Source organism: Rhipicephalus microplus, chromosome 1, assembly GCF_043290135.1.
Source record: "Rhipicephalus microplus isolate Deutch F79 chromosome 1, USDA_Rmic, whole genome shotgun sequence".
NCBI classification, from domain to species: domain Eukaryota; kingdom Metazoa; phylum Arthropoda; class Arachnida; order Ixodida; family Ixodidae; genus Rhipicephalus; species Rhipicephalus microplus.
Window position 1 is genome coordinate 24339258 of NC_134700.1, and position 14789 is coordinate 24354046.

The 14789-nt window shown below is 48.3% G+C and overlaps 1 protein-coding gene across 13 annotated transcripts in view; it reads left to right on the plus strand.

Moving 5' to 3' along the window:
• The window catches only part of LOC119178046 (uncharacterized), an 831732-nt gene that overhangs the window by 665167 nt on the left and 151776 nt on the right, over window positions 1-14789 (plus strand). Inside the window, exon 24 of one of the 13 annotated variants that reach the window (XM_075869310.1) lies at window positions 13767-13989. The exons of the other annotated variants lie outside the window; for them this stretch is intronic. Coding sequence (XP_075725425.1) covers window positions 13767-13868 — 102 coding nt within the window. The 3' untranslated portion in view covers window positions 13869-13989. Of the gene's footprint in view, window positions 1-13766; window positions 13990-14789 lie in introns of those variants that run through there. 13 annotated transcript variants of the gene reach the window in all.

Below are 14789 nucleotides of genomic sequence, written 5' to 3' on the forward strand. Positions count from 1 at the left end.
TTCCAACACAGGCACTCCAATTCCTCCAGCGCGCCCTTACAATATGATTTCAGTCACAGTTGAGGGAGTGGACGTTGATGCTTTGGTGGACACTGGGGCTGCGTTTTATATTATTTGTGCTGATTTGTGTACCCGCCTTATGATGGACGCCTTACGATGAACCAACACTGGTTACAGCCCAGGGAACAATGATTCGACCTTCCACTCTCTTTACTGCCCGTGTGCTAATCGAGGACATTCTTCATCATATAGAATTTGCTGTGCTATTCCCATGCTCCCGCGAACTTATTTTAGGCTGGGAATTTCTTTCCTCTGCTTCTGCGGCAATTTGTTGTGCACAACGTGTCGTTCATCTTACTGACACGGACTACTTGCTCAACGACGAGACCTACAGGCCACTTCGACTCATCGCTGCTGTAGACATCGAGTTACCACCACACGAACATCAATTAGTCACAGTTTTGTCCAACAACGTCGACTTTGGTGACATTTTGGTCACTCCGTCACCCCGATACTTTAATGAAGGCATACCTCTCGCATCAGGTGTGGCTCGCTTCAACAATGGATTAACTGTCCTCGCTGCTACCAACACCACACCAGATAAAATTTTACTGCCACGGGGCACTACTGTCGCCGGCGTTGTTGATCTGGAGCCTGTGTGCATTGTGTCTTCTACCCCTGTCTCCTCTAAAGGCCATCCTGCAGATCATGCTGCTTCCTCGGCCTTTACAGCAGCCATCAACGAAGACTTGACAGACTCACAGAAGCAGCAGCTGCTTGATTTGTTGAAAAAGCATGCAAACTCCTTTGACGTTCATTCAATCACCCAGGGCCAGACAACCGCTACAGCACGTCGTATTCAGGCCGACGGGACATCTATTGTGCACCGCCGTCCATACCGCGTCTCTCTAGCCGAACGAAAAATTATTGAAGAAAACGTAGACGATATGCTGCAACGGGAGATAATCCGACCCTTAACCAGTCCTTGGTCGTCTCCCATTGTTCTGGTGCATAAAAAAGACGGTTCCGTACGATTTCGTGTCGATTACCGAGCACTCAATAAGATCACTAGGAAGGACGTATACCCCATGCCACGCATCGACGACGCCCTCGATTCCTTACAGGGTGCTGAATACTTTCCGAGCTTCGACTTGCGCTCCGGCTATTGGCAAATCCCCATGCATGAAGATGATAAAGAAAAAAACTGCGTTTGCAACCCCAGATGGCCTATACGAATTCAATGTTATGCTGTTCGGTCAATGCAATGGGCCCGCAACTTTTGAGCGCAGAATCGACAGCGTGCTGTGTGGCCTGAAATGGAAGACTTGTTTATGCTACCTCGATGACATTGTTGTCTTTTCATCGACGTTTCCTCAACATCTGCAACGCTTGGACGAGGTCCTGACTTGTTTTGCGGGCGCTGGTCTTCAAATTAACACCAAAAAGTGCCATTTCGCCAGCAATATCTATCAAAGTTCTCGGTCGTCTTGTGAGCAAGGACGGAACTCGTCCAGACCCTGATAAAATTGCTCCAGTGCTTCGCTTCCCTCGCCCTGACAAACCGAAAGATTTGCGAAGTTTCCTTGGTCTCGCCTCTTACTTTCGACGATTTATACAAAACTTTGCCTCCATAGCCGCACCACTCCATAAGCTACTTGCGTCCGGTACGCCCTTTCAGTGGTCTCAGGAATGTGAATCGGCTTTTGACAGGTTGAAGAGTGCCCTCACGACCGACCCTGTACTTTCTTATTTTCATGATGATGCACCGACCTTCCTGCACACAGACGCTAGCGGCCGCGGTTTAGGAGCCGTGCTCCTACAATGCGACAACTTTTCGCGAGAGCGAGTTGTTGCATACGCTAGCCGCGTCCTCTCCGCATTCGAGAGGAACTGCACGATCACCGAGCAGGAGTGCCTTGCCATCGTTTGGTCAGTGCAAAAATTTTGTCCATATTTGCACGGCCGCCGTTTCACCATTGTGACCGACCACTGTGCTTTATGTTGGCTTTCGACACTCAAGAACTTGTCGGGACGCCTCGGCCACTGGATTCTACGCCTCCAAGAGTATGATTTTGACATCGTATACGAGTGTGGCAGAAAGCAAAGTGATGCCGACGCTCTTTCTTGCTGCCCACCACCAGCGGCTCCACTTAGCGTTTCCGCAATCACTTTTCACAACACACCCTCGAGTCCACGTCTACGGCGGTTTCCTCTCTCGCCTCTATGGACCAGCTGCCTTCAGGCGGCCCCCACGATTTTCCTTTTCGACAGCTGGCTGACCCATACTGTCGAGATATAGGCTACCTCACTAGCAGTTCCCATCCACCTACTGGAAAGCTGCATCGGCAACTCTCGCAGTTTAAGCTGGAAAACTCGGTGCTCTACTGCAAAATTTACCATCGTGACGGTCAGCACTGGGTTCCCGTTCTACCCCGATCGCTTCGGTCCGAAGTCCTCAGAGCGCTACGTGACCATCCGACTGCTGGTCACCTTGGTTACCATAAAACCTACGATCGCCTTCGAAGTCGGTTTTATTGGCCAGGCATTACCACTAGTGTAGCTCGGTACGTCGGGTCCTGCACTACCTGCCAATGTAGAAAACTACCAACATCTGCTCCAGCCGGTACACTACAGCCTCTTCCGTGCCCAGATACACCATTCGAAGTTGTAGGCGTCGATCTTTGTGGCCCCTTTCCAGTCAGTGCTGCTGTAAACCGGTGGATAGTAACAGCCATTGACCATTTGACGCGCTACACCAAGACAGCATCAGTAACTACTGGTTCAGCTTCTGAAATTGCCGATTTCATCCTCCGAGCCATGATACTGCATCATGGTGCTCCTGTGTATTGCTCAGTGACCGTGGAAGGGCCTTTCTTTCACAACTAGTGAACGAACTTCTTCACGCCTCCGGCACAACTCACAAGACTGCCTCTAGTTATCATCCCCAAACTAACGGCCTCACTGAGCGATTCCACCGCACTCTTGCTGACATGATCGCCGCCTATATTCAACCAGACCACAAAAACTGGGACATAGCTCTACCATTCGTCACTTTTGCCTACAATACGCTCCCCTACTTCTTTCCTGGACGTCTCTTTCTTTACCTGCCAAGCGGATTCATCTCCATCCTCTTCAGAGGAATACGTTTTACGACTCGCACAGTGCCGCCAACATGCTCATATAAACACTGAAGCCCGACAGCAAGACAGAAAGCTAGTTTATGATGAATCGCATCGTGCTGTATCCTTCCAACCTGGAGACGAAGTGCTCCTTTTGACGCCTATTCGCACACCTGGTTTGCGTGACAAATTTCAGCCACGGTTTATCTCGGGCCGTACACAATTCTTGAAGAGACTTCACCAGTGAATTATCGCGTGACGCCACTTGTAGCTTCAGCAGATCACCGTTATCGAACTACAGAGGTCGTCCATGTCTCCCGTATGAAGTCCTTCATGTGACGTTCTTTGTCCCCTTGACTTGCCGCAGCCACGCTGGCCGCTTTCACGTGGGGGGAATTGGTGTCGGCATTTAGTATACGCATCCTCTTCACCTGTACATTATCATCATTATCATGTGTGGCTCATGCACCCTCATGGTTGTCGCGTAGCATCATCATCTTGGTTCATTCGTCGTAGCTGTTGGTTGCCAGTTCCTCGGGCCTAATAAAGGTCATCCAAACTAAGACTTCATAATATGAACACTATTTAACTGCAAATTTTGCTTTCAGGAACAGTTTGGAAACATCATTCACATTAGCCGGCAAAAGTGACCTCTTGGAATTTTATGCAATGTAACTAGCTAGTTCTCTAGTTCAACAAACTTCTGTAAACAACCACCAGCAGCCGTGAAATGGGTCACATCGGCCACCTTACGCCATCGCACTGACCTAGTGCGAGCGGTTGCAGGAGTGGGAAGAGGAGGAGTGGAAAAGACTCTAGGAGCATGTCCCAGCGCACACAGTGGAATGGGGAGGATAAAATAAAGGTGCAAAGAGAAGAAGGGAAGAACGGGAGAGTCGTCCATAGCCGATCACGTGGCAGGCAGTTTTTAAAGCCAGTTTTACAAGCCAGTGTTCCCAAAGAATGGCAGCATCTGATTGAAGATCTAGGTGTGGTGAGGGGTAGGGAACAGAAGGTGCCTCTGTGCAGCTGCAGGAATGTGAAGAGCAAATGTGAAACTTCCAAGTGTCATTAGGGGAAGTTAGAAAGGTAGAGCGCAGGTAAAAAAAAATAAAATCAGATTGAAAAGCCAGCTCGAAATGCTCAAACCTGATGAGAGGCCCTTTACGGTGTTCACAGACGAAGAAGAAAGTGACCCTGGGCGACTATATTCGGCCTATACAATTCTAAAATGCCCTTCTGGCTTTTTAGTGGTTTGGTTATTTGCTCAGTAACCTATGCTGTCGGGCTAGTTGGTGTGTAACTGTGCAGAACATTGTTGGCGCAAACTTAAAAGACATCGAAAGAAGAGACTCTGAAAAGCGCACACTCGCAACTGACTTCTATTGAACCGAAGCTCGTCTTATACAACCCTCATGCATGCGTTCTTGATGAAACAACCCTCACGCAAGAACGTTTTTGATGAAAGCTTCAGGGAGCAAATATCCAGGCTCGTGTTTGCGGGTTTTCCTTTGTTGGTGTTAACGGCAGTGTGTGAAGCTTTACTGAGAAAATGTCGACATGACGCCACCGACGATTCTGGCACAAAGGAAAAAACACAGTGTTACATGTGTAGATTAACTGATGGCCAGGCGGTAGTGACAACCGTGAACAGTAGGCCATCAGGCTCGCGAAGAACACGGGAACATCTTGAGCCCTTAGCCAAGAACGAACTGTTTAATTATTTCCCAAAACGGCCACCTCGCTGATGTGCCAGGCTTGCACAGCTCAACACAACTATCAGCGCCGCATGGGGGCGCTGCATTTGAACCAACATTGTAACACTCCTCCCCTCTTAGGAGGAAGACTACGGGGAGTACCTATTCACCGGTTTCCTAGTTCTTGTGCCACGTCGCAACTTCGCCGTGCTAGGCGTAGGCACGACAGAGTCACTGTTTACATGCACACCCCTGTTGAGCGCAGTCCCGTCACTCTCTGTGGTACAGCTACTCCCAGAGAAGCTAGTTCCAGGTAGCTGTTCCTAATGAGGCACTTCTGGAATAGCTGGCGCATGATGAAGCGGCGGCTCCAACTGTGGTGGAGCTGCAGGGATAGCAGTTTCAGAAGAGGCCAATGTTTTTGTCTGCACAAGGCGCAAGTGGTCGCTGTGTCGGTTTCCCAAGGTGCCATCTCTAAAACAGACACTGGCTGATGATGGAGTGACGTCCACGACACTGGCAGGCACCCAGGGTGTGCCCCTGCGAAAGTTACGCGTGTACACATCATCACCTGGCTGCAGTGATGGAGCCTGCCGCGACCCTCTGTCAGCATACAACTTCTGCTTGAGTTGTTTTAGGAATACAGATGCCTGCAGGCTTGGCCTGAGGACATCCAACGGAGTCTTGAACATTCTTCCTGTCAAGAGTTCACACGGTGGCCGACCTGTCACTTCATGTGGTGTGGTCCTATAGAGGAACAGAAACCTGGAGATCTGCGTTTGGAGGTTCCCAGAACCAGACTTCTTGAGTTTGTTCTTCACAGTTTGTACAACTCTTTCAGCTGCACCATTTGAGGCAGAGTGATACGGCAGTACAAGCATGCGGCGTATTCCATTTCGAGTTAAGAACTCAAGGTACTGGGCACTGGTGAAGGCAGGACTGTTGTCTGAAACTATGACATCAGGCAGGCCATGCTGAGCGAATGCAATTCTCAATGCAGAAATGGTAGCTTCTGCAGATGTAGAAGACACAGGAAAGACTTCTATCCACTTTGAGAACGCATCCACAATAACCAAGAATGTGTGACCTAGAAGTGGTCCCCCAAAATCAATGTGAAGCCTTGACCAGGGTCGCTGTGGAAAAGGCCACGGCGTCTGCTGAACCGGCTGTGCAGCTCGATGTTGAGTCTGGCACGTAGCGCAGCTCTTCACGCTGTTGGCAATATCATTGTCAATGCCTGGCCACCAAACATGGCTCCTGGCAATCATCTTGCTCTTCTCGATACCCGGGTGGCTGGCGTGAAGAACACCAAGAACTTGGGTCTGCAATGACTTTGGGATCACTACTCTTGATCCCCAGAGTAGGCAACCCTCATGGAGACTGAGTTCTGAGCTTCTGGTATTGAAAGGGTTCCACTCTGGTCCTACTGGAAGGCTTTCTCCTTTCAGAACTGCAAGAACAACATGGCCCAGAAGTGGGTCATTTCACGTGGCTTGGGCCACAACACCTGGTGAAAGGAGTCTCGGATATGCCTCCTCTAGCAAGAAGATTTCAGCAGGTCGTGGTAATGCAGTAGTGTCAGTTGGGAGAGGCAGTCTACTAAGAGCATCAGCGTGGCCGAGCTCTTTGCCAAGCTTGTATACAAGTTCGTACTTGTAAGCAGACAGCTTCAGAGCTCACCTGACCACTCGAGGCGAAGCTTGCACGGGAACGGGCTTGTTGACACCCAGCAGACCAAGAAGTGGCTTGTGGTCAGTGCGTGCTTCGAATGAAATGCCCCACAAGTACTGGTGGAACCGATCCACACCAAACACTAAAGCCAGTGCCTCCTTGTCGAGTTGACTGTAGTTTTGTTCTGCTTTTGACAAGCTCCTCGAGGCAAAAGCAGTGGGATATTCCCCGCCATCAGCATCTTTGTGCGCTAGAACTGCACCTATACCATAAGGCAATGCGTCACAGCTGAGGCAAACAGGCCTGGCAGGGTTGAAATGAACTAGAGCTGGAGCTGATGTCACCAAGTGCTTGCAGGCATTGAATGCATCTTGTTGTTCATGTCTCCACTCCCACTTCTTCCCTTCACAAAGAAGTAAGTGCAGCAGACGAAGGAGCGATGAAAGATTGGGTAAGAAGCGCCTGTAGAAGTTCACAAGTCCCAAGAAACTTTGAAGTTCCCTGACATCCTGAGGCACAGGAGCATGCAGAATGGCTGCTACCTTGTCAACATTCGGGGAAAGGCCTTCCTTGCTGATGATGTGCCCGAGATACTCAACTTGCGGCACGAAGAAATGGCATTTTTCAAGTTTCAGCTTGAGGCCCGATTCCTGAAGCTTGCTAAGTACAGCACGAAGGTTGCAGGTGCTCAGCATTATTTGCGCCAGTCACAAGAATGTCATCAAAATAGACTGCTACACGAGGCAGTCCCCTGAACAAGTTCTCCATCTCACGCTGAAATATGGTAGGAGCAGATGAGACGCCAAAAGGCAACCGGGTGTACTGAAATAACCCCATATGCATCGAGGTGACGTACTCTCTAGAGGCCTCGTCAAGGACAACTTGCTCGTACGCATCTCGCAAATCCAATTTTGTGAATTTCTCACCTCCAGCAAGCACAGTCCACAGGTCCTCGATCCTTGGAATGGGGTACTGCTCCACTGTTGCCACTGGGTTTATGGTGACATCAAAGTCTCCACAGATTCTGATGGGTCCATCCTTTTTGGTCACAGGAGTAATAGGTGCAGCCCACTTTGCTGTCTTGACTGTAACAAAAATGGAATCTCTTGTTAGTTTATGGATTTCTTGAGTTACTCCATCTGTCAAGGCGTACGGCAGTGGACGTGGCTTGAAGAACCGAGGCGGAGCATCTGAAGGAACATGTAGAGAAGCTTTAGCACCCTTGAATGTACCCAGGCCTTCTTCAAACACTTCGGCGTAGTCTTGAACTAGGTGTTTGACGTGGGAAAGTGCGTGGATGTTCATTTCAACGTCGTAGACGCCAATGCCCAGCTCACGCATCCAGTTGCGTCCAAGAAGAGTGGGCGATCCGTCTCCGGTCGGAAAAATAGGTAGGTCGGCCTCTCTGCCATGAAACTTCACACTGACGTCAGCTTTGCCCTGAACCTTTTTTAGTTCCCCGGAATAGCTTCACAGAAGCACTTGTGACGGCTCCACAGGAACCGAAGGCAAAAGCTGAAGAAGACGCGACTTGGCCATGACAGAGACACTTGCCCCCGTGTCCACTTCCATGCGGAGCGGCTTGCCGCAAACGTCAACAGTGACAGTGAAAGGCGGAGGCGGTGTGGCGTAGTCGACTTGCCACATGTCAAAAACTTCACAAAATGAAGTGGTAGCGGCGTCCTGCTTGCGTACCGTATTAACATGATGACGGTTACTCGACGACGGTGAACTGCAAGCCGAGAATGAATGTGCCTTGGTGGGGCAGTTGCTTTGGGCTTGGCTGTCCTTTCGTCGCGGATTGCACACCTTCGCCAAATGATCTCGTTTGTGGCAGTAATTGCAGATTGTCTTCACATGCTTGCATTTTGATGCAAGATGTCCGTCCCCACAGCGGTAGCAGGTGACGCCCCCAGAACCTGACGAGACACGGTGAGTCAAGAAAGCGCTGCTTGTGTTCGCTTGCGCCATCTCACTTGCGTCCCTTTTTGCTGCTTCCATTGCCAGGGCGGTCGGCACAGCATCGTCGAAGGTGAGGTCCGGTTTTTCCAAAAGTCTTGTTTGGACATCTACGTTGTTTATGCCACACACGACGCGGTCGCGGAGCATGTTTTCGAGTTCAGCCCCGAAGCTGCAGTGCTCGGACAGGCTTTTTAGTGCTGCGATAAAATTGCTGACCGATTCCCCCTCCGCGCGAACGCGCGAGTTGAAACAAAAACGCTGCACGACGGCAGAGGGCTTCGGACAATAATGACTTCCAAGTACTTGAAGAATCTCATCCACATTCTTGTCACTGGGCTTGGCGAGCTTGACCGAATCGCGGAGCAAAGCATACGTTTTCAGCCTGCAGCAGCTGATGAACACGGCAGTACGCTTGTCTGGGGCGACATCATTCGCCAGGAAAAATGCTTTGAGCCGGTCCACGTAACAGGGCCAGTCGTCTCCTCCCCCCTCGAATGGCTCGAGGTTGCCGAAACTTGGCATGGTGAACAGATGGCAGAGAGCTGCGGGAATGAAGACTTACATGAAACTTCCTTTCATCCTCGTCGCCAGTTGTTACATGTGTAGATTAACTGATGGCCAGGCGGTAGCAACAGCCGTGAACAGTAGGCCATCAGGCTCGCGAAGAACACGAGAACATCTTGAGTCCTTAGTCCAGAATGAACTGTTTTAATATTTCCCAAAACGGCCACCCCGCTGATGTGCCAGGCTTGCACAGCTCAACACAACTATCAGCACCGCGTGGGGGCGCTGCATTTGAACCAACATTGTAACACACAGAAGAAGCGACCTGTTGTCATTCTGTATGTGCACAGAGTGGCTCATTCATTGAAGCACGTCGCCTCTTGTTTTGAGGTCCCTGTCGTGTTCTGGGCACCTCGAAGGCTTTCAAGCATTTGCGCTCGTTCGTGTGGCGTACCAAGTGCTCATTGTTTAAAGAAGCACGAAAGGAAGTTTTTGAATTGTTTGGTAGGCATTGTCTACTTGATCCTGCTCAGTTGTGGAAAGGTGTACATTGACCAGTCGGGCGGTTGTATAAACGATTGCTTAAGGCAACATGCACTGTCAATAAGAAATGGCACGGGTTCGCATTTGCCGCATCATTGTAAGGAATGCTCGTGTGAACCGCTACTGCACCGTACGAGAATATTGCTAGGAAGCAAAAACAAAGTGGCACGTGAATTGGAAGAGGTGATGTTTATTAGACAATTCGGCGAACAATGTGTCAGTGTTTCATCTCTGTCATTGTATCATAATGAATTTGATTTTCTATCTGATAGATTGCTATTATGGTTGGCTGGTCTCTTTTTGTGGTTGTACGCATGCGTGAGGGTTGTATGAGACGAGCTTCGGTTCAATAGAAGTCAGTTGCGAGTGTGCGCTTTTCCGGGTCTCTTCCTTCGACGTCTTTTAAGTTTGCGCCAACGATGTTCTGCATGGTTATTCGCTCCTCTGCTGCCCTTCTCAGTCATATTAAAAAGAAAGAGACCCAGGAGCATGTTTATTGAGTAGTGGACGCTTAGCTCACCATGCTTGCAAGTGAAAGAGACAGTTTATTGCAAACCATGCACAAAAAAGGACAATTTCGCATGGCTAAATAATACTCTGGTACCTTTGTGCCATCATAAATTACATAATTTTATTTCCTGTCGTAGACGCAGGTCGTGCACATCTCTCTTCGAATATTTGAATTTTCGTAAAAGTTTATGGTAACTATGTCTACGATTATGGGGGCCTGCAACAGTGTTTGTCTTGCCTGTATTTGGTGCCTGAAACTCTGGCCTCTAGTCATGACGAAATAGACAAGAAAGCTGCCACATGATGGTTTCTTGCCCTCCACACCCAGTCGTTTGGTTGTCAGCTAAACTTTAACAGGACTATCATTTTGGATTGTCATGAAGACAAGATCGCCTGCCTTGTGGTTGAAGCAGACATATTGATTCTCTCGGTGATAGAATAGCTAGCAAGCTATTCATATCATTGTCGGCGTGAGTTGGGTTTCCTGTGACAACTCCCACAATCCATTACCGTACTTACTCGATTCTACCGCACCCTCGATTGTAACGCGCACTCGGTTTTCACAACGAAAAAAAAAAAAGTAAGACATCGATTGCAACGCGCACCCATTTTTCTCGTTAGCCCGCACGATCACACTACTCAGGAAAACGACTCCTTTCGGGAGCGTCTTTCGTTTAAATATAAGGTACGGGGGAAGCTTGTGCCTATCTGACGTGCAACGGAGCATGACCATCACTCTTGTTTTACCGTGGCCCGATGTCAGCATGTGAACTTGCTTCGCCCCCTTCTTCTCGACGGTTGTGGTGCCAGGCATGTCGAAGTAAAGAGGCATCTGATCGGCATTCCCGATATGCCCAAGCAGGTAGCCGTTGTTGTGCCGCTAGTTTAGGACGAACCTCTGAAAACTATGAAGCTTTTCTTCGTACTCCTCTGGCAAGTTTTGGCACATGCCCGTTCGCTTTTGGAGGGAAAAGCCTTTCCTCTTAATAAAGTTAGTTAGCCAGCACCTGCTCGCTTTGAACTGGCTCCGCGTTAGCTCTTTTTCTAAAGCTAACTGCATAGCCCGCACTTGGAGCAGTTCTGGCGTCACGGGCCGCTGTGCCGCTCGCTGCTCAAGCACATACTCGGCGAGCAGCTCTTCCATTTGCGGAAACCGACCCTGCTGTGGTCCACTGAAGCCTTTACATGAATCTTTGACAATTTTCTGCTTTTGTTTCCACCAGTCCCATACGCACTTTTCGGGAACTCTGAACGACCGCGATGCAGCCCGATTTCCGTCTGTTTCGGCACATGCGATGACTTTTTTTTTAAAAGCGGCATCGTGGTGCACTCGTCGAGTTTCTGGAGTCAGCCCTTCCATGCCGTCGATGCTAATGAACTACAAGATGACGAACTCCTCAGCACACGTACGAAGTGCCGCATATGGGAAACACATAGGCAGAAATGGCCGATGTGCCATGCCGAAACACGTTGGGGGCAATCATTTTGGAAATGCCGATGGCAATAGAATGACCGTATTCATTTTTTTTTCGCACTTCATTTTAACCCGCATGCGATATATGAACTCGCTTAACCGGAAAAAAGGTGCGCGTTAGATTCGAGTAATTACGGTACTATACAGTCGTAACTTGTTACCATGCTTTTTTGTAGGTGGCTCAATCACATGTGTTCTTTGTTACCACCTCTTGACTTTTGTTTGTTTGATTTTATTCAAGTGCAAAAAAAATATATATATATATATATATATATATATATATATATATATATATATATATATATATATATATATATTTATCTATCTATCTATCTATCTCTCTATCTATCTATCTATCTAGCCGCCTACGACGTTTAGCTCTCCTGGCCGTTTCGATAATGGCGTCGAGCCAATCTTGGTATGGCATAACATGACTGATGAAGAAAATATTTGACTAGGTAAAACATGAAAATCATGACTTGTATGTCGCCCCGCCGTGGTGGTCTAGTGGCTAAGGTACTCGGTTGCTGACCTGCAGGTCGCGGGTTCAAATCCCGGCTGCGGTGGCTGCATTTCCGATGGAGGCGGAAATGTTGTAGGCCCATGTGCTCAGATTTGAGTGCACGTTAAAGAACCCCAGGTGGTCGAAATTTCCGGAGCCCTCCACAACGGCGTCTCTCATGATCATATGGTGGTTTGGGTCGTTAAAACCCACATATCTATCAATTGAGCTCGTCTTTCCAAGATTTCCTGCAAGGGAAGACAAAGGAGTTAAAGATCCTCTAATGGGATCGTCCTCTTTCACTGCGCTCGCGAACCGTCGTCTTTTACTGTGCTCATGAAAAGGCAGTCACAACTCCTCCCAGGAAAAGAGGAAAGGCACGCACCGATCATCTTACAGGGAGGGGACAGTACACACAAAAAGCATAGCACAGCTGGCACGATATGTTGATCTTAAACTCACGCGCAGAGTCGATCCCACTGGTTTGGCAAGGTTCAAGGATCACTCGTCGAGGAGGTCTTGCTGCCGAGCAGTCCGTGGTGCTCAAGAAAAGAACACTCGAAAGGCACTCCGGTTCCTCCGGAACTCGGTTCATTGTAAAACGCATTCCTTTGGCTCCAAGGATTAACTCACAGGGGATCCGTCTTTCTAGGCAGCCCAGACAGCAAAACAGCCCTTTCCGGGTAATCCGTCGGCCAGGCGAGCCCAATTGCTTGAGGCGAGCCGACGGCCCTAAAGAATTCGCTGTGCTGTTGCTTTCTGGACACCTCCGACAGCGCGGCAAAGTCAAAATCTTTCTACGTGTCTAACCGGGGCCAAGACATGGGAGTCAATCGCAACACTACTGAAGTGAATTCTTCTCATGGAAAAAAGAAATTTTGTTTTAACAAAGCACAGAATTTGCCTGCTGTGTTTGTTAAAAGTTTAACATTTGTCTTGCGCGCACCACTACAGTAACTATATATTGTGCCTATATATGCCTAAACGATAGTTCTTAATGCCGTTTTATGCCTAAATGGCAGTTTTTAGGGCCTATTGTAGGCGCTTGAAACATTAATTTCTTATGCCTGAAGTTCTGGTCTCTAGTAATGAAGGTATGATCGCAAAAGAGCGTAGAACAATTGCAGGGTGTCTACCAACCTGGAAAACATGGAAAAGCTGGAAAAGTCACGGAATTAGGACCATTCTGGAAAGGTCATGGAAAAGTCAGAGAATTTCTCAAAAACCTGGCCAGGTCGTGGAAAATGACAGCAGTTCTGTCCAGTCATCACGAAAATAAGCATTACCATTGATCAAAGCTTAAATAAGTCTCTCTTCCAACTGTAACTGCGATGAGCTGCTAGGAGAGGTGTGAAAAAAAAAAAAAGACAGTGCATAACTGTTGCTTCTTAGTGTAAGTGCGGAAGGATACACTGACTCAAGGAACGCAAAGTTTGCTGACGTTTCGGCACCCGATATGGGAGTGAGCCTTGGTTAGAATAAAAGCCATAAGAAAGGAACAGCTCACTTAAGTAGGCCTAAATACATGACGTAAGCAGCGAGAGTACATTGTCAGAAGCGTCTCATCACTCCTGTTCAGCGTATGTATAGTCATCTGTATCTGGATCCAGGTGCAGGCATGATGCAAGCTTCTTTTAGATGCGAAGCATTTTATAGTCATACCTACTCGCAAATCCAGCATTGTTGGTGGTGTCTACACCCTTACTGCGCATGCTTGTGTCTCGTGCCGCATGCTCGCGCCTTGTGCCAACTGTCGTTCCCCCCCTCCCTCTCTTGCCTCGCAGGGCCGATGCAGGCAGCGTCTGCTAGTGAATACTGACTGCTCTTGCTGCACAACTGTTCACTGGCCACCCTATAAATGTCGGCACTTGATTGGGTGTTATTAATCCAGTCAAGGGCGCCATTACTTGGTTTTCGCTTAACTGGACGCTTTTCTTGACTCGGGTAGAGGCGATGGAAGCAACAGTGCCACAGCTGCTAAATAAAAACAGTCTTTTATTCAGCGACCTTGACAGTATTTTGAACGAGCAGTGGGGCACAACCCAACATCAGTGTCCTATTACTTGTTGAAAGCAACGCTTCTCCTTCATTCAATAAATACGAATAGGAATATTCAAGACAAAATAACAATTATGCATTCTTAAATCATATCTAATTACGCAACATTCACGCGACACCACCACCACTCTGTGACGCATTTACTACAGTTCCCCCCTGTGGGAAGATGCTGTTTTTTTTTTTTTTTTTGTTCAGAACACATGCATTTGACCAGTCTATTTGGTGGTCTGTAGATTCCACGTGTTAAGCGAGGACAGTCGAGGCCACGTGTTGTTTCGTTGTGCCATATCCGTGTTTAACTGTTTTCTTGAAATTGCCAGTTTCACTTATGTACTGGTTGTCACAATTGTGGCAGCCTATGGCATAAACAAAACCAAGGACATCCCAGCTCGGCAAATTGTTCTTCACATTAGCTAAAGAATTCCGTAGCTTCCTTGTTGGTGCATCCACTATTTTCATATGTGTTGCTTTTACATGTCACACGGCATACCTGACTTTCGAACAGAAACATTACCCACATCTATAAATTCATACATGTTTGTCTAGGCTACAATTCCAGCTTGACTTGAAGGCCGTCTGGTCTATCTAGGCTAGAACTGCCGTCAGCAGAAGCTTGCCAGGGTACTCATGCCTTTTATTATTAATATTAATATTGTTACGGTGAGATGCCTTTATTTAAAGGAGATGATGAATACGAGAGTCCAGCGATCTGGCCGATCACTGCTCGTGCCAACCTCGTTCTCCACTTC